General features: G+C 35.4%; 1 protein-coding gene across 6 annotated transcripts in view; it reads left to right on the plus strand.

Annotated features, from left to right (window-relative positions):
* LOC119072386 (serine-rich adhesin for platelets-like) overlaps nt 1-21,079 on the plus strand; it is a 72,194-nt gene extending 51,115 nt beyond the window's left edge. For 5 of the 6 annotated variants that reach the window (XM_037177590.1, XM_037177589.1, XM_037177592.1 and 2 more), the window contains 3 exons: nt 14,278-14,679; nt 14,761-14,839; nt 14,902-21,079. In XM_037177590.1, coding sequence (XP_037033485.1) covers nt 14,278-14,679; nt 14,761-14,839; nt 14,902-17,675 — 3,255 coding nt within the window. In that variant the 3' untranslated portion in view covers nt 17,676-21,079. Of the gene's footprint in view, nt 1-13,110; nt 13,259-14,277; nt 14,680-14,760; nt 14,840-14,901 lie in introns of those variants that run through there. The other variant, XM_037177594.1, reaches the window with a different exon arrangement.
* The last annotated feature ends 4,140 nt before the right edge of the window (nt 21,080-25,219 follow it).

Genomic DNA, 25,219 nt, shown 5'->3' on the forward strand with positions numbered 1-25,219 from the left:
TGTAACTTCTTTTTTTATTGTTTTCTTCCATTTTTATTACAAAATCATTTCGAATTGTTGGAAATTTATCTGTTTTATTCAATTAATGCTCCGTCTACAGATGAAGAATTATATTTCTGTTCGTTGACTAACCTTAGACGAATAACATCCTTTCACTTTTAATAAAAATAAAAAATAAAACTGTGTAATCCGATGAATTTATTGCCTTTGTACCTTTTGTGAACAAGAACAAGAGAATCAAAAAAAAAAAATCGAATAGCAAAATACATTTAATGTTAACCGCATTATTGACCATGAATCGTGAGCGTGAACAAGCATTTTTATGGAGGAATTGAATGTTAGAGAATGTGTTTATGTTGATAGGCATGTTCTTGACGATTCTTCTTGAAAATATTTTTTTTTTCTACTAAAAAAAATCTTCGTTTCTTTAATCAACCGACTTTTTTCTATTTTATTTGAATGTTCGTAGCTATGAATGTTCGTTTTCCCGATTTATCTGTTAACATTTCCATTTCCATTATTTATTTTCTGTTCTCAATGTTACCAAAACACTATCCGAGCTAAGGTATTATACACAGTCAATAGTCATCAAATATTCACGAATCAATGAACAGAACATAAATTTATACTTGTGCTGGGTCGTTAACTAGCAGCTATGATGCATTTTATAAACGCTGGTGCATTTAAATTTCTGTACGTATTCCATTCAAGTAAAGAACACAATGACGTCTGACGTGACCTCTTAACGATGAAAGGGAAATACTTAATCGTAATAAAAGTCCGGCAACATTTATGAACGAAAATTAACAATCACAAACGACAATATAATTGTACTTTTAAAACAACAAAATGACAACAAATTACTGCATTTAAAAATATAAAACAATCAGACGACAAGGCATAAGCACAACTTACTTGACCCTACATAACTCACGTGATTTATATTGTAAAATTTTTGAGTTAATTTGATTTAAAGTTGCGCGACAGCAAGGGCTACCGAATTCCGTAAAGTATGCTAAATTATGGTAATTTATAAAAAAAAGCAAGAGAGTTACGAGCGAGAGTGTTACCATGAACTGTAACAAGGAACACAAAACTAATTTATTTCAATGTATTTCCATTCGGCTGTGTAATGTTTTCTTTCGCTGAAAGGCCATTGCCTTTTGCTTCTTATCCACGTATCATATTTATACCCAGTGTATCCATACCATTTAAAAACACGTAACGTCGACGTAAGGGCCACAGGTAACAAAATGCAGCAGTCTTTGAACCGTACGTACAGATAAACGATTTCTAACCGAAACGTCTGCACTCTTATGTAAAATGCATACATGAAAATAAAACGCGGAATTAAAACAAACAACTCATGAATAATTGTGTCATAAATTACGCGATGTCTTGTTGGAGTATATAGTTAAAAAGTCTTGTCTCTTCATCTCTTTTTGATCGCGTTCGTATACGAACGTGTACACAACGTTGTATATAAATGAGAGTCACTGGTAAAACAGTGTAATGTGACCTTTATTTTTACATTGAAGAAGTGAATTACATTTAGTTTTTTCTCCACTATTAAGTATAATACAGAGCAAAAGCGACTTCATTAGATTTTAATCGCAAATAACGGATTCTTAAATAATGCTCCATTACCTACTTTCATTATGATGGTCAACTGAATCGTTTCAATTGTTTGATTATAATCGTCACATCGTTCTAACCGAACCGTCTTCAAATTGTGATGGAAAAGGTTTTAATTTTCTGACATCATGAAATAAAAATGTATAAATCGGCTTACAAGTGACTGAATAAATGGTCTTTCAATTGATCTAAATTGTGATAAATAGATGGCAAAAGGGAAAATCAACGAAAACGCTTTTTTATGTCGCTGTACAGAGAGTTGGTTATTAAGTAATTATTCAGAGGCGGTAGGGAGAAAATTTCTTTAAATTAAAGTAAAATGAAAAGAAATGTTATTAATTAACCTTTAGCGAACAGTAAGAGCAGTAGCAGTAGGGTTATATCTTCTGTTTCTTTTGATTGAAAGTTTTCATTACAGTGTACCAATAATCTTTTACTTCAATCATTTTGAATGATAGTGATGGTGAGCGCATAGGGTTTGAAAACTGGTAACGAAAGACAAATAATTAATCAAATTAAATAAATAATATTTTCTGATTTGGGAGCTGTTGTGGCTCGTAGCTGTTCCGGTATAAACGTCGTTTAACAAATCACAATCTAGATTTTTATTTTCTGATTTTTCTGCTAAACACACCACACGCGTAAAGAGCATCTAAAACAATCTAGATCTTCGTTTGTTAAACTAAATTCTTGTCGTAAAAATTACAAACTATATGGATGTGCGGAAAAACAGGAAAAGTAGGAAAATATGCTGTTTTGATCGCCAATAGCTACTGATCGACTTCTAAATCATAAAATATATCGGATCTCCCTTTTTTTAATTAAAAATAGCTGTCCTGACATGACTAGTAGGACATGCACGGAGGTCACCATCGGGCCCATTGGGGCGATTTCCCTTTAATGGGAGTATTGTATGAACATTAGCAGGACTGATTGATAAAGTTTGTTTGTTTGTTTTTTGTTTGTTATGATTCCCGACACAGTTTCTTTTAAGGATTTTTTTTCGAGAATTTCAAGACAGTTTAAAAAAAATCGATAAAAATAATATTTTCGCAAAAGTACCACCGATAATTATTGCCTTATCCAATGGTTACAGTGGCCGCTTAAACAAAAAAAAACTAAGATGGGGTCCTGACTATTGTGGGCTTTAAAAAACGTTTCCATTTGTATCCATCGTCGTTTAGTATAAAAGCTCAAACATTTTTGGGAGATAAATGCATCATAGTAACATTTTAGTATTTCATTGATACTAAACTAACGTTTTATGATCAATGGAGATGTTTTCTTACAGTACCTCACAACCCTACGACAACGATAAACGCTCAGATATCATCAGCCTTTATCTAACATACCATATAACATTGAAGCGCACCTTTGTTACCTGGTCTAATGATAGATAATTAGCAGAACTGCAAAGAGTTAAGATTCAAATGTAAACCATTGGGTAATTGTAAAACGGTTGCGGAATTCATTTATTCAAATCAAATTATGAATAGACATCCCACGGTGATTAAAATTATTTCAAAATAATGTTTAAAAAAATGAAAGTTACATAAAGTTTCAGTTACGTTTGTTATGCGAAATCTTCAGTTCTTTTCCACTTTTTTTTTCGAGTGTGTTTATAATTATTGCATTCGGCATTTAATATTACCTGATCCATAATATCTTGTGTCGGAGTTAGGTATATTTATTATTCATTCATTATTCGTATCTCCTCACATTATCATATGAATTCTTAAACGAGATATTATTAAATCAGACGATCCATTACATAAAATTTATTTGAAATAAAAACATTTTTTGTGTAATTTTTGTAGGAAATTTAAATCATTTTATCTCTCGGTTGAATATTTTTTCTGTACGCCATCAGACCCGAGAGCACAGTGTTACATTGCACCTTCAACAGTTGTGAGTTATTGTCTGCTGGCGTTTATACGATCCGCACTTAAGTTTCTATTTATTTATTTCTTCGTTCAAGATGACAAGGAAGGTAAATAAACAAATGGAATACAAAGTCATGCTACAATGAGAGTAGTAATATTTGTGTGTCGTCTCTAAGTTTGTCATAAAATAGCGGAATAAAATAAAACTCGAACAAAAATGTCTGTTTTATACGTACTGTACTTCGTGTTCAAGTGTTCAAGACCTTATTTGCTGCAATAAATGTTTGATTTCAACATCGAATTGCAGTTACGTTTAATGTCTCACCGTGTGCGGTATTTAATTCTCTTTATTCTTGTATTATTACAGTCATTGTGTTGTTTCTGAATAAGTTTCATTCAATTTTAAATTACTTTAAATTATGACTAATTCACCAGTTACATCAGTGTGACGCTAATGCTATGTAAAAGATGTATCCAATCGATTTTGTGTATATTTTTCAACTGTGTGGATTGGTTTTAATAGTGAATTTTTGCATGAACCTAAGTGAACCTTGTTAAATTGATTGGCTTTGTGCATGATTGCTCGATGTGAAGCAATGGAATTTATTGCCATTTTTGTGTTACGAATCGAGAAAATTTCATTTTGGAAATCTAATCTACCAATCGATTAAGCTCTCTTATTATTACCTACTGATATGTACTATAGTTACTTCATTGATGGCTTGCAGACCATGCGTTAGAAATTTTAGTAAAATATCCATGCTCAAACTTCCACATCCAATTACCGATTAACTGTAGTCGGTATCAATGATTCATCTGTATTCTGTCGACATAAATGACAAGAGTAAGCAAATAGGTCTGGCATGTTGTCTCTAAAGCGTATGTCATAATGGTCGAAGTAATAGATTTCGCAATAAATATTGGGAGATATGTTAAACAATTGAAGTAATAGATTTAACGATGCGGATGTGATTAGTACAAGATGTTAAACGTTTTGCAAAGATGAGTTAATGCAGCCGTTAAGTGTTTTTGTTCAGTTTCGATTTCAACATCTACCATGTAGATCTCACCAGTGTAGTTTCTCTTACATTCAATTTCATTTCAATTCGTCCGGCAAAGTGTTGCGTACATTTACATTTATTTATTCAACTCAGCACAAACCGATATGATAAGCCATCATCAAGAAAATGTTATGTCATTTCTCGAGACCGCAAACGTGTCTCACGACCTGATAAATGGACGTTTTTCACAAGAATCGTACTTAATTTCATTTAATGAATAAATTGCATCACTGCACTACTAAGTCTTCTCGAAAACGCTTTGATTTCAATCATATTCCGCGTACAGTGTACATTAAGTGGTATATATTTTGCGAGTAAACACCAAGTCCCATTATATGAACGATGCGAATATATTCGCTTCTCGGGTAACGTAACTTTTAACCACATTATCGCTGATGTTTTATGCGAATAAGTTAATTTGTTTTAGAAGCTCCTTAAACGTAAAGTTGCTGTTGCATATTTTGCCATACATGAAATTGAAACGAGATGATGTGGTTAAATTGCAACCTTGGTTACGGATTGTACGAATCTACATCTGGAGTACCGGCCGGAAGTTCTCTAGGCCCACAAATGTTCACAGTGTTTATCGATGATGTAGTCGACGTTCTTGAATTTGTGTGCCCTCTACTATTTGCGGATGACATCAAGTTGGCGTCCATTATCTTCGATCACAGCGATATACATCGAATGCAGCGAGATATCGATAACGTTAATAGATGGAACACAGAGAATCGTCTTCAATTCAACAAGGACAAATGTTACATATTCAGCATTTACCGAAGTGAATCATCGTTCATCAAAGCCGATTACACAATGGGTGATCACGTCATAGAGAGAGTCGAAGAAATGAACGATTTGGGATTTTTGGTCAACAGGTGGTTTCACCCGGGCAGTCACATTGAGCATATGGGAATGAAGTGTCGCCAGATGATTGGATGCATTAAACATTTTTCCAACGGCAATTTTACCAAAGAGACACAACGTATACTCTATTTGGCTTATGTACGTCCAAGGCTGGAATTTGCATCAACAATTTGGAATCCTGCGGCGCAAATCTACAAAGACGATATTGAATCTATACAGAAACAGTTCGTTATCTATTTGCTAGAAAGCCGTAGTAACGCAACGACATACAGGCTGGCTCCTTACGAGGATCGATGCAAGCAACTGAAGTTACAAAGTTTGGATACTCGTCGAACAATAGCTGATGCAATGCTTGCTTTTGATTTGTATAAAGGAAACGTGACTGATGATATTATCTCGCCTAGATTTGTTCGAAGTGAAAGTGTTTACGGTTTTCGAGAGACTACTATGAAATTGCTGGTTGAGCCGCGGTTTTCGAATGTGTATTTATCAGAACAACCGATCGTTCGGCTGATTAGACTTATTAATAAGCATAAAGCGGTTGTGACTAGGTGTGAGAATAGAACGACGTTTAAAAGTTTAATTTTAGAGGAGCTTGGTTTTTAGTGTTTGACGGAAGTAGTCTTAAGTATTTATGTTATCTACGTTTGTATATTTTGTACATTTTTATATTCAGCCAGTTTTTTGGCGGTGTCAATAAATTCAATGAACGATGCGAATATATTCGCTTCTCGGGTAACGTAACTTTTAACCACATTATCGCTGATGTTTTATGCGAATAAGTTAATTTGTTTTAGAAGCTCCTTAAACGTAAAGTTGCTGTTGCATATTTTGCCATACATGAAATTGAAACGAGATGATGTGGTTAAATTGCAACCTTGGTTACGGTGATTGAAGGTAATGAATTTTGTTGCTGAAATTGTGGTAAAATTGAGAGGGTAGAACACAAGTTGTACTTTGAACTCACATCAAAATTCATAATTTACATCAGCAATTTATTACGAAGTGTAATTTAAACTATGCGAGCTAAGAACTGTGCATCGTCATCAGTCAATGTACATAATGACAATAAGATGTGAGAAGATCGAAAAAATTTCGCCATAGGGCCTAGTCATTATCGCACGTGACTGATACATATTGAAGTCCTGTTGCTACGCTTTAGAAAAATGTGGAAATGAAGTTTCAATGTACTTAATCTCGAAATTTGGCCGCATAGTCCACCTGCAATTCAAACTGCAAGCGTTTTGGTCGTCAACTTGTAAAGGTTTTTAGTATATTTTGCCCTAGAGTAACATTTAAAATTAAAAAGTCCAAGTTCAGCGGGCAAAAATTTGTAAATTGATGCCCTTTTATCCCTAACAGCAATTAATGATTTACCAGTATTCAGTCTTACGATGGACGCTGATCCTTATTGCGCTGATAAGACAACCTTTTTTCCAGTTACCAATGGACAAACGGAAATCTTATCATGGTCAAATCAATAAATCTGTTTCTGCTTCTTATGTAGTTTAGGACTACTTTTTCTTGCTTGATACGAAATCTTTTACTTCATTTGTTACCACGTATATTTCGGTACCCAAAGGAACACTAGACAGTAGGGTCGGTCGATTTTTGAATATTTTCCATCGGAGCTTTTGGACCTAGCTGATCCGACTCAGCGAAGTCTAAAGAAAATTTTAAGACCAAAAAAAATATTTTCAAAAATGTTCTATGCTTTGCCCAAGACGATTTTTTGAAAATCTTCTAGTTTTTCGAGGTATCGACACTCTAAAGGCTTTCTTGTCTATGCCAAAAATTCGACCGCATTTAAAACTTTTCTCCAAATCTTTTTACTTCTTGATTCCCTATCAACGTAGCTTTAAAATGAGCTATTGTGCGACAAAATTTAAACTCATTTTGTGGAAAAATCTGCAATAGAAACCTCTCTCAAATAAAAATATCGGAAACCTGCTAAACTTTTTTACCCGGAAAAAGTATTTTCCTCACTAAAAGGATGTGTCTTTTGGGTTTGTTTATTTGAGTAGACCCTGTATTTTATACTAAGACCGTTTTACCAACAATTCACTTTTTGGCATAGACAAGAAAGCCTTTAGAGTGTTGTTACCTCGAAAACTAGAAGATTTTCAAAAAATCGTCTTAGGCAAAGCATAAAACATTTTGAAAATATTTTTTTTTGGTTTTAAAATTTTCTTCAGACTTCGCTGAGTCGGATCAGCTAGGTCCAGAAGCTCGGATGGAAAATATTCAAAAATCGACCGACCCTAAGACAGATTGGCATGTTTCTTCTACATTGTCGATAACCGATTTGTCTTCCCCCTATGCTTCCACTGATGCATTTTTTTTGCAAGGACTATGGAATTCATTTAAATGAAATTCATAAATTGTTTCTGCGGAACATATTATGGTGAAAAGTCGGTTATCGTAAAACAAAAAATTTTATAATTAGAAAACCTCATTCTCAAAATATAATTAAATTCTCTTCTCAACCTGAAAATTTTTCGAAATATTTTTGTTTCCATGAGCATTATATGCTAATTGTGTGTACACTCGGAAATGTAGCTCAAAAGAAAGAAAAAAAAAAATTTCTTCTCATATTTCATTTGAAAATAAAGAAAAATTGTTTGAAAGAAAAATAATTATTTTGCGTTTCAATGGCTCAATGTCTCTCTGTAAACAAATACACCGACCAACTTATTCGGAAAAACTAATTATTAAAAAAAAAATGCCGGGGTACACCGTACACGTAATTACAGTTGGATAAGTTCATCCAGCCTTGTACATCAATTTTAACAATAATATTATTCACAGACACTAACCATGTGTCGAGATGGTTGAGTGTTCTTTATTAAACTCAGACATTTACATCAATCAATCACCATCTTCTTTGCATAATTTGTTTGCACACATATGCTCTTCAGCTATCGGTTTCTTCAAAACACCTCGCAATCGGTAAACGTGAAAATTCCTCACAGCCACTTCACTTTAATTTGAAAGACGAAACTTTTAAACGCATTAACAATGTCGTATTAACATCACCACCGCCAGGTCTCCGATCGTTGGTGTGGATCTATTAACATTCCCGTCAAGTTCATTGAACCGACATTGTCTGAACACTACTCCCTATCTCGGATTCAACAGACACTGTAAATTGAGTTAAATGCCTTAAATTGTTGTCATAATCAAACCAAAACATAATAAATGAAATTGTGCGCAGCTAAAATTTACCGTATCATTCATAAGATTGGCATATTAATGTGTTCACATATTTTTTTTATCACTGGAACTGTTTCCGGACCTTGTTTCCGCTTCAGATGTATGTTTTCATGTATACAAAAACTTCCGATAACATTTTCAATTTAGTGATATCAAGCGAGAAGTGAGAAATATATAAATGCAATTTCAAATGGGCGGGTGGGCGGTATGTGTATGTACATTGTATGATGCTAGTGAAATCAACTTTGAACGGGGAGACAATTTTTCATTTTATTTAATTGAAGAAAATGTGGCTGTGGATGTTGATGTTGAAAATGTTAGGGAAATGGTTTTAAACAAAAATCAATATTTAATGTGCGTACGTGCAGCAAACACTTGAGGTATTTACTTGAGGTATAATTTTTCATTTTTACAATTCTGCAGAAACAATACTCTGTCAAGAAGAAAAAGCTTAATCATGGACAGAAATGTTTCCTTATACCGATCCCGCGACTTTTAGCTTAACTGAAAAATATGTCACAATAACCATAAGAAGCTATCCGTACAGTAAACATGAGGGGAAATATAGCATTGAATGTAAGCTTTCGCAGTCGCTTTCCCGTAATTTTTTATCGTCAGACGACGGACTTTTACGTTTTGCACTACTTGATTATCATTTCGGAACAACATGCGTTCGGATTAAAGTCTATTTTGTTTGCATCTAATGAAGATGAAATGAAGACTAATGAAAATGTGTGCCTGTAATTTATTATATTACTTCCACTCCTTTAAAAATACATTTGATTCAGATAATTCACGCGTAACTTCTTCACTGTGATTTGTATATCAAATCATTGTGCAGTCGGTAAGCTAATTTAATGATCAAATTTTCTAGTTTAGCAGATTGACGCGAAATCTTTTACTAACATTAGTTTCGTTGTAATGGCTAACATTAGTTGTAGCTCATCGTTTTATTTTTTTCGTTGCGGTCAACAACAAGTAACGTAGCCGTTAGTCCCTACATTTTTGAAACCAGGTCACGGCAGAGTAAAATCAACCAGGCAGGAGCGGTTCATTTTCGAAACGTCAAATAAGGGACCTAATACACTGTATGAAAATGAACTCAAATGAACACTGACATAAATTGAAAAATTATTAGAAGAGGCCGTGCCTAGTTTTTTTACGTTGCGATTTGGCACCGGACCGAATGCTACACTGGAACTCACCCACAGCGCGAGGCTATTAATACTAAACCGAGTCAAAAAACAAACAAACAGAGCAAACAGCTCTTCGCTTACACAACTTGATCTGATCACGTGAAGTGAAAAATAGTGAAGCAAAGATGCTGTTTCGACCTCGGGATTCATTGGCGGTCAGCGACTAGCGTGATCTAGTCATCATCATTTGAAAGGGCATTTATTGCCAAGGTTTTTAACGTTGCGATTTGGCAACGGACTAAATGCAACACTAGAACTCACCCACAGCGCAAGGCTATTAGACTAAAACAGAATATAAGTTCACAAACAAAACCAACGCTTTTCCCTTTCCCAGGGCTCACGTTTAGTGAATGAATTGAGAAGAAGAAGGCTGTTTCGACCTCGAGAACTAGCGGCGGTCCAAAAGTCAGAGTGGACTGACTATCTTCAGTTGTTTCCGCTAGCCTCTTACACAAGACAGCAGTAAATTTCCGGTTGAATAAATATTTGAAAATTTACATAGACAAATGCCATCATCTGATGGAAAGTTTGGACATGAGAGTAATGCCACTTCGAAAAAACCCGAAGCGTGGCAGACAAGAATCAAAACATTCACTAGCACTCTACTTACTCACTCATCATCACAGAAAACCATTGACAGCCGATTCACTCGTTCATCCGTTCGTTCATTGGAACACAGAAATCAAAAAATTGATCCAGAACTCTAGGTCCGACTTCAATTTCGGTACAAAATGGTATGCTTCGGGAATCTGGAACTCATTCGTACCAAGCAGGAATACTGAATTCTCAGCAAACGAACATAGCATTTGATTTACTCGATTCAAGCACGGTTGAAGCAAAATTGATCGAAAAACAATGGAAAAATGAAAATATCGCCTAACTTTGAAATTGTCCTTTGGCAGAATTTTCTTGAGCTAACAGACCAACAGGAAGTGAAAATTTGACCCGACTCTTGAATCGATCTTTGCCATTGTTTCTTCCCGGCTTTTCATTGTCGACTTTTAACTTCGTCAACATCCGCACTTGTACCTGCATCTAAGGTATCTGTAATGAAGGTGCACTGATAAAAAAATTTACGTCCAGTATGTATGAAATGGCTGGCAGACAGCTTCATTTCTGCTTTACTTCAGATATGTATATTCCAACGTCTGACATGTATATCCAACATCTGACATGTATATCGTACATGTCCGACGTATAGTCGTACGTATTGCTCGTGACTATTCGTGTCACTCGTATGTTTGTACGTGGAACATGTACGATATACTTGCCAGACGTTGGAATATACATATACGAAGTAAGGCAGAAATGAAGCTGTCTGCCAGCCATTTCAGACATACTGGATGTATGTTGACGACATTTTTTTATCAGTGTGTTAGTGTAGCGACCCATTATTTTGGGTAAAGTCTTTAAGTGGTACAGTGTTACCTCAAAATAAGGTATGCCGCGTCGTTCACGGATGTGCAATGTTACCCGTTCTTTTTATAAAGAGTAAGGAATGTTATGTCACCCATCCTTCACTTAGAACAAGGTATGTAGTGTTGCTCATACTTAATTCAGAACAGAGCGCGTTGTGTTACCTGTCTTTTTTCAAAAAGAACGAGGTATGTTGTGTTACCCATACCCATCCTCATACAGAACAAGGTATGTAACGAGAGTACAGTGGCATACAAGAGTAGTGTGGTCCATATGTGGCAAAAAAACAGAAAAAACTCATTCAAACAGAATCAACAAACAAATAAACGAACCCAACTAAACTAGACTCACACCAAACTTCGGATCGTTCTTTCCATGCATTGAGGCATTCTTCTTCTCAATTCATTCACGTGAGCCCTAGGAAAGGTAAAAGCGTTGGCTTTGTTTGTGAACTTTTTTTCTGTTTGAGTCTATTAGCCTTGCGCTGTGGGTGAGTTCTAGTTAAAAAACTTGGCAATAAATGCCCTTTAAAATGGCAATAAATGCCCTTTCAAAAAAAATTATTCGCAAAATATATAGGGCTACTAGATTATTCAGGTCCCTAGTCAAATATGCGCTCCTGCCTGGTTAACTTTACTCTGTCGTGAACAAGGTGCATTCATTCAGGGCTAAAATTAGTTTTAAGTAACTTTAGCCGTGAAAGATGGTCACGCAGTTCGCCAGAATTATTATCGAATCTATTACTTGATTTGAACGAAATACTTTCAAAACATGCAAAATCTTTTACTTCATTAGTCTCATTATTATACATTTTACTATAAAAGATGGCAAAGGCGTAAGGTCGTTGCTTTTTTATCATGTCTGACAATAGCAGATGACTATCATGCTTATCATGACTATCATGCATTACATGTTGACTCTTTAATTTTGCTTAATTTTAAAGAACATTTAAAGTACAATTTTTTGACAAATTTGCTACATGAGTATGACAAATAATTTGTATCCAAAATTTTATTCAAAAATGAACATAAGTTTTATTGTCGAATAGAAAGAACAATATTGAGTTTCCATTTTCGTATCTTCTTCAATAGAGCTCCTCCTAAATGAGATATCATTTACAAATGGGATTATAAATCTTACCGATATGAATACATGCAATTCATTTTAAAAAGTAAAATAAAAAGTAAAAAACAAATCAAAACAAATAAAAATGAGTCACAAGCTTGCTCTTAATTTGCATACATGTCAAAAAAAAGAAGACGTGTGGGCTCTCTTCGTAGCATTCCTTACTAATGATGATGATCAATATGAGTGTGCGATCCCATGTATAAATGAATGTAAATTAATTTGTTGAGTTCACCGACAACGATATATAGATACCATGTTCACCGCAGTCTTATTTATTTATTTCATTTATACTTTTGAAAAAATATTATTTTTGTTGAACATTTTCCTTCCATGCACTTCAACCACATTTGATGGAAATCCAATCCACTGCGTTGAACATAATGTAATCTATTGTTGATAAAATCTAACTTAATGCTTTGATGCATCGATATGTTCGTGGAGTAAAATTTAATTTTAAAAATAAAATTGAAATTATTTAAATGAAAAAAAAAAATATTTGTAATTCTTTACCAAACCATCAAAGTGTAAATAAATTATGAAAACAATTTTTTTTTATATTTTATTTATCCACATGTGTGACGCTATAATGTACACACATCGTCGAATGAGTACGTATTATTTATTGAATGAAATCATTTGTTGTATATTTAAGTAGAAGCAATAATAGTTTTTTAGAAACCCGAGGTTGATTCTGTTTAGAATTCTATCCAACCAAACAGTCTGATCCAATCGATCATGTTGATTCTTTCGCTGTTCGACCAGTCTATTGATTAAATCCGAGTTAAATCCAAGAGATTATAAATTTGATTCTATTTGGACGATACATTATCGAGTTATGAATATGTTCAGTAAAGATCAGAAGGTAATAAAATCAAGTGTTGCATAGTTGATTGATAGTTTTAAGCGTTAAACATGAATGTGCCTGAATTAATTAGTCGATAAAATGACGATTCGGATGAAAAATGACAACGACAACGCGAATATTGGATGTTTATTTTATAAGTGTGCAATAACTAGGAAGATTTGGGTAATCATTTTGGTCATTTTGATCATAATATATCCCGAAATTAATAACTCCTCGCTTTCCGAACAGCATATGTGTGTGTGATTTCTTGTTTTCTCGACTCGGTAATTTAATACTTCTTCTGGTAGTTGCAATAAATATGATACAAATGGAATTATGACATCAGTTCAGTATGTAACGAACCAAAATGGTGTTTAAGATTGTGGTCTCAGTGAATCTAATTAATCTGAACAGCTTTGTGTTTATGGTTTTTGCAATATAAACAACACAATGAGTCAACTTTCAATAACAGAACTTGTTAGATTTTGGCTTTATAATTTCACTTGTCAGTGGTAGTGAAGTAGTGCTACAACGAGACGTTAGGCGTACCAGTGTATTAAAATGTTCAAACGTTTCGAAATGTTTTGTCATCATCTTTGTCTTTTCTTCTTTTTTTTTACCAAAACACAAGAAGTTACAGATTGTCAGATGGTCCATTTCACTTAATTGTAATATTCTTGTAGACACGACCATATTGATAAAATCTTTAAATCTGGTACTTCGTTTGTTAATGCATAGTATCGTCTATTTACTTGATGCAAACAAATCTTGTACTTAATTCGTTCCATCAAAAGTCTAACTATATAAGACACCATAACCGGATGTAATCATCTATTATTGCCATGCTGTCGGTAACAGATGATATATGCCGTTTCTCAATTCGTCAACCTTCACATTTTGGGTCGGAATTTGAGACTCCGGATTTTTGTCGCCAGTATTTCGTCATGTAGTCCTGGCTTTGTGTTTACCAGAAAACATTTAAAGATAAAATCGTCTGTAACCATACTAAACTCTTTCTTTCTTCCTTCCAACACTAGGCTGAACTTGTCGACGCATTACGAAAACGTCGACCACGGCCAGACACATCCGACGAAGATCTTGGACTACCACGCAGCCCCATCACACCGCAACGCAAGGAAAATGCTATCAATCAGAGTGAAGGCTCTCTGAGTCTGCTGAGCATGGTCAGTTCGGATATGGACGATGAATCGTCTGTGGGATTCGGAAATTCCGGTGCTGGCGATACCAGTGTTCAACAAATTAGTTTCACGTCGAGTAGATTTTCGTCGCAGAATACGTCACGCAGTTCGGATGAAGTAGATTTGGATATGTCGATAACATCGAATGGTTCTCGACTCAGCCATTCGGCAGCTAGACATAAGATGGCTGTTCGGCCTAATAAGAAGAAAGGACCTACACGACACCGTAAGCCGAATGAGGTAAGCTTGGTAAGCTGGTTAGCTTTTGCTAGATAAGATTTCACTGAAAATACATTTGACATTCGATTCATTACGTTACAGAGCAATGTCGCTACCATTCTTCCATCAACTCCAGAAGTGAATGAAGACATTTTAAGATCATCATTGTTGGAAGTTACAGGTAAGACAAACCATACTGTGAGTCAAGTGTAACGAAGCGCTCACACACTCATCTATTTACAGATATTCCAGCTAAACTTAAATCTCAATCTCTTCCACCTGGAATGAATGCGAAAATGATCGAGAAACACTCGACAACATCCACCAGTACTACAAAAACAGTAACTACCAAGACAAGCCAAACGTCGTCTTCGACTACCGTTTATGTTAACAAACATTTGTCGAAAAGTCACGATTTTGAAGCTCACGAATCGTCTAGCGAAAATTCTACACTGGAACGTAAAGATGAGGACAGCTTCTTCAAACGTTTGCTCAATCGTAGTACTAAAAAGAAGAAGAATGTCGACGAGATAGACGATAGCGCCGCGTTCATCGATACTGAAATAAAGCGTATTGATAGCAGGGGTGGCTATACGCAAAAAGGTCCCGAAGTGCATGTGATTGATTTGACTGCAACGAATAAAACGTCGTTCAAAGCAGACATAAAAGAAAATCTGACAAAGAGAGAGGAAACGATCTCTCAGACAAAACTGCTAGTTGAAACAAAACCATTCGAAAGTACGTCTACCGCAGCTGGTTCAGTTCTGAACACGTACCTTTCCAATGAACCACCGGAAAAGCCAATAAAGCCGATTGTTAAAAGTGATAAACCGCGATCAGGACCAGCTGCGAGACAGCGTGTACTTCCACAAGAAATCTCTGTCTCACCGACACCTGAAGCAACATTACCTTCCATTAAAGTGGAAGCACAGACAGAAGAACCAGCGAGTGAAAAATTGCCACCCAAATCACCGAAGAAGTCACCATCCATTGACGATCCTAAATCGTTCCGTTATTCACCGAAATCAGCTCATAAATTTGCGTCGAGTGGAACAAGCGAAACAAAAGTTGACGAAGAACCAACGGTGATTGTACGTGAAAGTAAATTCATTAAATTATCTCAGCAACGGAGTGAAGAGAGTTCAATGCAAACGGCAATCAGGTTCAAGAAATTCTCTAGCGAAGACGTTTCGACGTCTCCACCCAAAAGTGTTTGGCCTGAAGAACTGAAAGTTCGCAGTTCGAGAGTGTCGGGCATTTTATCGAAAATTGACGCAAAATGTGATCCTCAATCACCGAAACGAAAAGCTGTTGAAAAGTCCAAAAGCTTCAGGATTTACAAAGAAGATTCCGTGGACAATCTGCAAAATTCCATGCCGAGTCTGCCAGATTTGACTTTAGCCAGACAATTCGAGAAGCCCAAATTTCTCGGAGTGAAGCCTGCGTTTATATCCACAAGTCGTGAATTCGTAAAAGGCAGCCAAGAATTCTCCAGCAATAGTAGCCTCAAGTTTGAAATCAATGACAACAATTTGATACGACCGAAAGACGAGGTGAATCCGGGTATGTTCAAGAAAAACATAATTTTGACGACAAAATCGCCGACCACAATTCCTACGGTAGGAAATCAAAATATTACCCAAATCGAGGACAACATTGACAAAATAATGAAATCGTCCTTCGTCACTGTGCTAAAGAAATCATCGACCAATGACCTGTTTGAGATCAAGAACAAAAACAACGTGTCAGTGACTGCAATCACTACCAGCCCGACACATGATGTTATTAGAAATTCGATCGCTGAATCCTGGACAGATAGAGATACATCCAGTTCAACGTCGTCACCATCGACACCTTCCTCACCGTCAAGCAAAACTAAACTTTCACCAGACACAAGTGGCGAAGGCAAGGTGCCTGAATTTATGAAAATCCAATTGAATCGAATCGACGCTGCGCGACCGAAAAGCAGTCATGTTGTTCTATCAAAGAATGCCAAAGAAGCAGATGCGGTTGAAGCTAAGGAACGAAGATTTAGCAACGAAAGTGTCGAGATTGCAGAGACCAAACCAGCAACATCACCAACGACCGTTGCCCCACAACATCCACAATTCAACAAACAAAGTTCGTTAACTAAATCGACGGAAAGTGTTTCGAACTTTGCTCCGTTATCACCAATCAAAAGAACATTCGAGCGAACTACGTCCTCATCGTCAATGTCGGATGCGGTGAAAAATGCCAAATCAGCGGTTAATGAAAATGTTGTCATCGAGCGGCGGAAGTCGGTATCCGACGAAAAACTGAAGTTCGAAAAGAAAATCGAGGAATTGAAAGCGGAGCGAAAACGATCGATTTCGGATGAGGGTAAATCGGAACAGCTGCAAAAGTCCATGGACGATGAAAATGTGGTTGTTCTTCGAAAGAAATCGTTGTCACAGTCGAACAACAATAAAGAAGATACCCCGGAATTGATGAAAGTATTCGCTCGAAGATCGTTAAAAGTCAAAGATGAAGACTTCCAAGTGCACGATGAACTCGAAAAAGTTAGCACAAAGCCAATTGCGGACAAAGCTGGATCGAATCTTGACAGCGACAAAGAAAATCAGTCCTCTAGCGAAGAGAAATTGGACAAACTGCCGAAGGCAGAGGCGCAAAGCAAACCGGAAGAGAAATCTAAGAAGGAAACCGGAATATCTGGTGCCGATTTCCGTAAGTCGAATATAATAACACCGAAACCATTTATGATGCCCAGCCGGTTCGGAAATGTGAACAACTATCGGAATACGTCAACATTCTCGGAGATCCGTAAAACTGCTATTCCTTCTCCACCATCAGCAGCGACTGTAAACACTCCATCAGAACAAAATAACAATGAAAACGGCGGAAGTCTTAACAACAATCGACATACAATTAGCGTGGTCGCTGAAAAGTTAAGTGCCGAGAACAGTGAGAAGGGTGAATTTAAGGGGATCTTACAGAGAAGAGCTGAATGGGAGAAAAGGGCTCAGGCATTCAAGTAAGATAGGGCCAGACGAGCGTGTATTTTGAAGAAGTCGATTTTTTCTTATTTTCTATTTCGGTCGTGCCAACTTTTATTTTTTGTTTTTCAAAGCCGTTAAGTGTTCAAATAAAAAAAGACGTCTTCTCATTGATGAACTAAAAAAAACTACAAGATTACTTGAGCCATCCATCGTATAATTTGTAAATATTTTGGCTTATCAGTTCAATAACTTCCAGTATTTAAAGACGATAGACATTCTTATCGACAACATTTTTCAGACTCTTTGTAGTTGATTTTACGATTCCCACTCGCCGGAAATTGTCTAAATGATTCCCAGGCTTTAAAGTTCAATTAAACACGGTTCTGCTGAACGCCTTGGCGCGTTTCTGTCTAATTGTCGAATTAACGAGATCTCACTCGCATATCATTATCCTGTAAGGCCTGTGAAACCTGTGCCATACACTAAATAAGACGACAAATGTTTGTCCGGGCACTTCTTCTAGGAGGGCTATCACCAGTGCTTATCTCAGTCAATTAAGGCACATTTGGGAGCAAAAGTGGTGACATAAGAAAAGGTCGAGAAAGGTATTGTTGCCGAATGAATTTTGAAATTGGAAAATTTTTTGATGAATTTCATGGCGTTGGCGTTGATAAGTTTAAAAGTCAGAACTTGAAATTGTAAGGTCACGACAGACTCTTGGATTAGAATTTTTTTCAATTTCATTCTTTATGTGGCGTGGCACTTATACCTTCACTTTGATTACTATCTGGTTTCTTACTGACACACGGCCATTTAAGACTTCCTAGGGCCGAAGAACAAAAATGGCCAGAACAAACATTTTTCGTCTTGGGTAAATTTGTAATCGGTTTCAAGTCTCGACCTTATGAAAGGCTGATTTACAAGTGGGTATGTACTTCGTCAAAGCGATGGTCTATATGTCTATCCCAGAAATTAGACAGAGCCAAGGCCAGTCAAATCTAAATGTTCAATTGTACTTTTCATTGACATTGTAGTGATGGAACAATAGATTGATGGAATGTTCGCAAAAATGCCATCCCTTTTTTCTGTTTTTAAGTCACCGTAGAGTAGATGCCCAAAAATACTCTAAATCGTAAGGAATTGCTACACAAACACACACACTCTATCATCGTATTTTTAAGATTTACTTAGTAAATGCTCATAAGTTTACAAGAACAAATCGGAAAATCAACATCGATCAGCTCTGCCATTCTCTCATGCACTCTTTCTTATGATTGCAGTAGATGGAATTTTCGTCACAGCAAAAGGCAATTTCTGTTGCTAAATTTCTTTTACACAAAACAGATACGTACGTACACCTAAATACACATAAAATAAACTTTTTAAATAAATAAAATTCGCTTTGTGTTGTATGTATTATCCATTTACTCTTAAAAACTTTAGTTTTCTTATTTTAATTTTAAGACTGAAACTTAAAACCATACAATTTACGATGTATAAAAATTGCAAACAGATTAAATTTAGTAGAACTCTTGTAGCTATAAATTCGGATTAATACAACAACAAAATGATGATGATTATGATGATGATGATGATGATGATGATGAATATAGATCAATGTATATTTTTTATATCTAGTTGACAAGTAATAAAAAAAAACAAAAAATGAAAAGTTAATCAGTTGAGGGTAATGAAAAAAGTGCTTTTTTGCGTGAAAACCTATTATTATACAACATAAATATATCGATTCCATGATATCAACACTATATACAATCAAATTCACATTATAAAAATGAAACTAAAATCAACAAAAGAAAAGTGGACAAAAAAATCTAAAATTTACTTAGCCAGAAACTATGTCATAGCGGAACTCTCTTTACATCCGAGTGAATTTTATTTACAAGTGGAAAACGTAGTACTTCAAATGACCCAGCAACGAATTCATTTTACACAAGGAGTCAATTTTCGTTCAAGTGCTTAATTCTCGAAACATTTTCAAATTAGCTGCTTTCCAAGAGGAAATTTTCATTCCTTTAACGTTCAATTTTCCTTTGTAAAAACTACTTCTTAGAAATATATTAAATTATCCAGTTTTACGTGCAATTTTGTAATACAATGAGAGTGTACCTGTTAAAAAACAATTCAACTCAAACTGTGAGCAGAGAATTTTACTCATGAAACGGTAGACGGATCGTGATGCAATTATCTGTTACTCATTTCGTTCACAATATCGCTTAATGATTGTTACAAAATCTTTTTCTTCATTCGTTTGGACGTTTGGTATTCATTTCGCTGTATAAGGTTAAGTCTTTTGCTCACATAGAACTTGAGATAGAAAAAAAAAGATTGTTGCCAATCTGAATAGGTGTATACATAACGTACATAGAATGAGTAAGATTCAATAATACAGCGTAGATTTGACGATTCCTCTAAGATACAAATACAGTGAGGCGCAACTTGATTTTTTTTTTTCAAAACGTTTTCTCTATGTTTTAAATCTTCCCAAATCATCGAGAACTCTTGACAGAAATATGAGTCCAGCCAGTACTAAAGTAAGTAGTTCTATTCTATGCTATTTTGTGGTGGTACAAAATCCCATGAATCGGATTGAAATGGTGTAAAATGAAACGACTGTAAAATGAAATTTTTTGAGGGTTTGAAGATTAGAAAGTTTGACTGCAATAAATGTCAACCGAATGACTAATTAAACGGTTTTACCAGCCGTGGTATACTCATGTACTCAATCACATTGTCCATATGGTTATACTACTACCAGTGCGACTATAGTACCCGTGGTTTTAAGACGTATGAATCATGTGCAAATAACAGTAAATTTTCCTTCTGTAAGACAGATACTACCATCCGATTGGTTCAAGCTCCCTCAAATAAGGAAAATGACAATGTTTGATTAGCTAGTTTATTCTCTTTTTCTCGCTGCGCCTGTCTCATGAGCAGAGTGGGTGATTGGATCATCTGATAAAAACAGCTGAAGCAAGCTTATAGACACAAATTTGGTTGACATTAACCACTATATTTACTCTAATCTACGGAATGTAAAATTATTCACTCGGAATCAATAAAATTATACGAAATACAAAAATGTCTAATCCTTTAATAGATTACTAAACTAATAATAGAAACTTTCCCAAATAAACCATAAACGATGCACCTAATAAACTAAATATTAAAAACAATTTTGTGTGTTAGTAAAATGAAAAATTGTTAGGAATTTATAAAATTCTATAAAAAAAATGAAAAAAATATTAAACGTAAAATTACCTGCTGAAGTTGATTAGTTAAGGACAAAAGTTGAACTTAAAAAAACAAAAGAAAAGGAAACAAGAAGTAAGATCGCGCGATATTTTTAGATAGAAAGATAACAAAAAAAAGCTTGATATTTCTATTAATAAATGAATTTGAACGTTAAAAAAGCAAAAAAGAATTTTACGTTTACGTTAAACGAATAAGTTAAAAATTCTAAAATTAAGTTGATAGACAACCCAACACATTATTGTAATACTTACATCAAATTTAGTTATTATTAACCCAGAACATATTATTGTGATAACAAAACTTTATATTTTACGTTTTTCTTATCCGCAAAGAGAAACGATACAAAAGGAACATAATGAAAACATTTGAAAGAAGAAAAAAATGAATAAAAATAAAAAATAATTTATGTAAATGTTATGAATGAATAAATTTTTGGAAAATAGACAAAAAATCAATTGATTTTCATTGTTACCGAGACTGATGATGACTTTATTAGAAGTGGACACCTGTCAGCCATTCATGCTTTGGTGATTTTTATGTCATTTGTATTTTATGTTTCTGCACAAACAAGATTTTGTAAATCCAAGTCCTATAGTTTTAGATATTAAACCTTAGATAGACGATAAACATGTCAGGTTTGATATCACCGTAATTGAATCTACTACATCTCTTGTTTAAAATATCATTACTTTCCGTTCTTTTTACTTCGTTAGCTAGAATTTACACCTTGATAATAGAGTGGTCAAAATTTGTTACAAACGTTTTTTGAATCGCCCTTCAGCTTCCTTATTAGTAATCGTATGGCAGATATTACATTTTCATTTACATCTTCATTAAATTAATTCACTAAATTTCTAAATCCAAGTTCTCATACCACTCAACGACCTCCACCGTCAATAAATTTGAATCGCTCAAATCAACTGAGAAACGTCTAAGATGTGATTCATCGTTTGAACAGTCACATTATCACAGTCACAGAACGGTGAGTCAACGAAATTCCACCGATGTAGTTGTTGTTTACAGAAGCCATGTCCACATCGGAATCGGTTCAACATCCTCCATTCCCGTCTCTCCAAATCGTATCCACCCAACTTTTCGTTCAGGTTTTCGATTTGTTCGAAAAGTTGATTCTTTCCGTCCAATATCGTTTCCAATCTTCTTAAAGCTCGTGACGACAAATGAAGATTGGCATAAAGAAATTGAAGAAAAGGGACCTTTGTTGGATTAGCGTAGGCTCGCGAAGGAAGATGGTCCCCAAAAAAGACTTCACTAATCAGTACAAATTTGACATTTATTTAAATTTTCGTTGTTCTTAACTGGGCCTAATTTATGCACGAGATTCCAAAGAATGTGAAAAACACGATAACCACAATTGTCGAAGTACTACAGTTTGAGTGGTGACGCTTCAAAGAAAGTAATTTTTTAGAGAAAATTTACTTAGCTAAAAAAATTGGCGTGTGAGAGACTCTCGGTTTGTAATGGAATAAGCAGAGGTCGTCCTTAGCTACAACATAAACTAAGTTTCAGTTTTTCCTGATTAAAACTTTTAGTAAAAAATTGGAAATGATTTTTTTGAAGACATCGTACATTCGGAATATTGAATGATTTGGCCTTGTTGTTTCGAGTTTATTTTCAATTTTAGACATGCATTAACCGCACGAACAGTCAGAATTACTTTGGCAATCTTTTCTTGGGATTTCGTACTGATCTACTGAAAATGGCATCAAGAAAGCAAATTCAGTTTTATGGCATCAGGAACGCAAATTCAATCTTTTGTCTCTCAAAAGCAAGGGCCCTCTCAATAGAACAAACTGACAAAGGTAGTCTACCTCTATGCTCAAAAGAGTGTTCTTGTCACCTTCTGGTGGCAAGTAATAAATATTATGCACGTATGACAAAGCGGTCGAGGCTTGCCGAGACGGCTTGTCATACGTGCATATTCTTTTTTATCTCCTGCAAGCTGATATTTCATACATTACGCGTTTCTGCATATAAACACAAACACATACATAACCACAGCCTATACGATTGGATAATTCACACATAACCCACCTAGGGTAAATTTACTTTCCATCTACATATTTGAAAAAAAAAAAAAAAATCGCCGAACGGCGGAAGCGAACACGGGACCAGCAGCATATCAACCAAACATGCTGACCACTACGCCAACAAATCACATAACGCGGTGCAATTGGTATCGGTGGTGGTTCGTTAGTCACTTCTACATCGATCAAATAATCAGAGTAGTCGGAATGATGTGATTTGAACGAAATGTTGAGGTGGATAGTATATGTGTGTGAGTAAGTAAATAAAGGATTCTCTGTATGATGTTTTTTTTTTGTTGAGAATGCGTTTTAAAACAACATGCTTAATTGATTAATTTTAAATCCAAATTTTTGTGGTTATTTCGCTAATGTATCAAATATCAGCTTGCAGGAGATAAAACATTGTTCTACCTTGGTGTATATTTCTCGAATCACTTCTTATGTACAATTGTATATACACTCGCTGGCGCTCGTTATATACAATTGTACATACGAAGTTATTCTCGAAATATACACCAAGGTAGAAAATGTACTATTATCGCATAAGCGAAAACGAGACAACAAGATATGCGAATGACACTTTGACAATTTACAGAAGTGTAATGTTTGTTTATATATCCTAGGTGAATAATTTTTTCGGGGAATCACACCGCGTATGCGATATATATATTATGCACCTGTTGCCAAGATTGGTATTTTGACGTGTAGGACATTATTGCCCTAGCCGAAGGCGTGGGTCATAATGCCTACACGTCAAAATAACAGTCTGGCAATAGGTGCATATCATATTTTATCTGTCGAGAACAGATATATCGAGATAAACAAAAACTCCCTAGAGGGATAAGCTCGAGATTATCGTTCTAGACAGATAAAATACTTTTACTTTACTTGTGAGGTAATGTGGCCATTCCCTCACTAGTGAAGACCCTTTACCTCGCTCGTAAAGTAAAACGCCATACTTTACACGTGAAATAATTTGATATCTCGTATCCAGATGAGTAAAAGTATCCGAGGGCCTTAGCCCGAGTATAGTGGTATACTGGTATAGTAATGTACTATTATTTTTAAAAATGGTTAACTTTACTCTGTCGTGATTTATGAAATCTGCGGAATGAACTATTACTCGCAAATCCCAGTGGAAATGAAAATTACCGCATATGTAATGAGATAATGCAGTGTTGGGAGCTAAAATCTTGTATTTATGGAAAGAACAAAGAAGTACTAGATTCTTAAATTATGTATTAGATATGCTCGCAGTCTGGACGTAGCACAGTCACAGTCACAGAGAACGGACGTGTTTATGCGTTGCTCTCTAAAAGTGTTTCTTTTGTGTGGCTGTGTGTGAATTCATTTTCGATTTTGTCTAATTTCTGTGCCAACTTTTACGGCTTTGGTGTTTTTATTTTGCTGTAATGGTTAAATGGTGAAATTATTTTAAAGGTTTTATTAACGAAGTCAAAGTGTTGTTCTCGTAGGTCATTTTCTCTTTGATCAATAAAGTTGTTCTCGCCTCATTGTGCGATATCAACAATTGTGTTATTTCCTTTGTTATTTAACATGTGCTTCGTGGCGTCGGTGTACGGATTAACAATCGACTCTACCAGAAGCTAATGCTAAATTACGTGCTCGATTAATGTACGAAAATGACACATTGCCGTATGGCATCTGGCAGTCAATTTTAGTGCAGGTAAGGTACAAACGCCTCGGGTTCTCATTTGACACCCCAAAACCACATAGCAAATTTTTACAAATTTGCTGTGGTACAATCCCAAGATACAGAAACTATCTTGTACTCCAAAATGACCGCGAGGTTTAACAGATCTATTGATTGATACGTTGTATGGATGTCAAGGGATATGACGAAATACGAATCATTCAAACGCTACAACCTGCAACGCCAGAACGAGTTCAGTCACATGGTGGCATGGCGATTTATACGAAGAGGCAACTCATGGCCTATGGTGATTAGACACTTGCTATTACCTAAAACTAATAGCCGTGACCGTAACAAAGTCGGAAATATCAAAAAACCCAACATTCGCTTTCTCCATAAAAGAAACCATATCGACATAATGTCAATAGTAGAAAGAGCTACAACATGACAATGTTGATAGCGCCATCTTTGGGAAAATGTACAGGTCAATTAGTGATGGTTGTGGTATTCGCATACCACCCACGGCTTGGAGAATTCACAACGTATGGGACGTTAACACACGGTCGATTTGTGAACAATCTAAGTCGGGAGAGATATGATGTAAAATCACA

Source organism: Bradysia coprophila (assembly GCF_014529535.1).
Source record: "Bradysia coprophila strain Holo2 chromosome IV unlocalized genomic scaffold, BU_Bcop_v1 contig_81, whole genome shotgun sequence".
In the NCBI taxonomy this organism is placed as follows: domain Eukaryota; kingdom Metazoa; phylum Arthropoda; class Insecta; order Diptera; family Sciaridae; genus Bradysia; species Bradysia coprophila.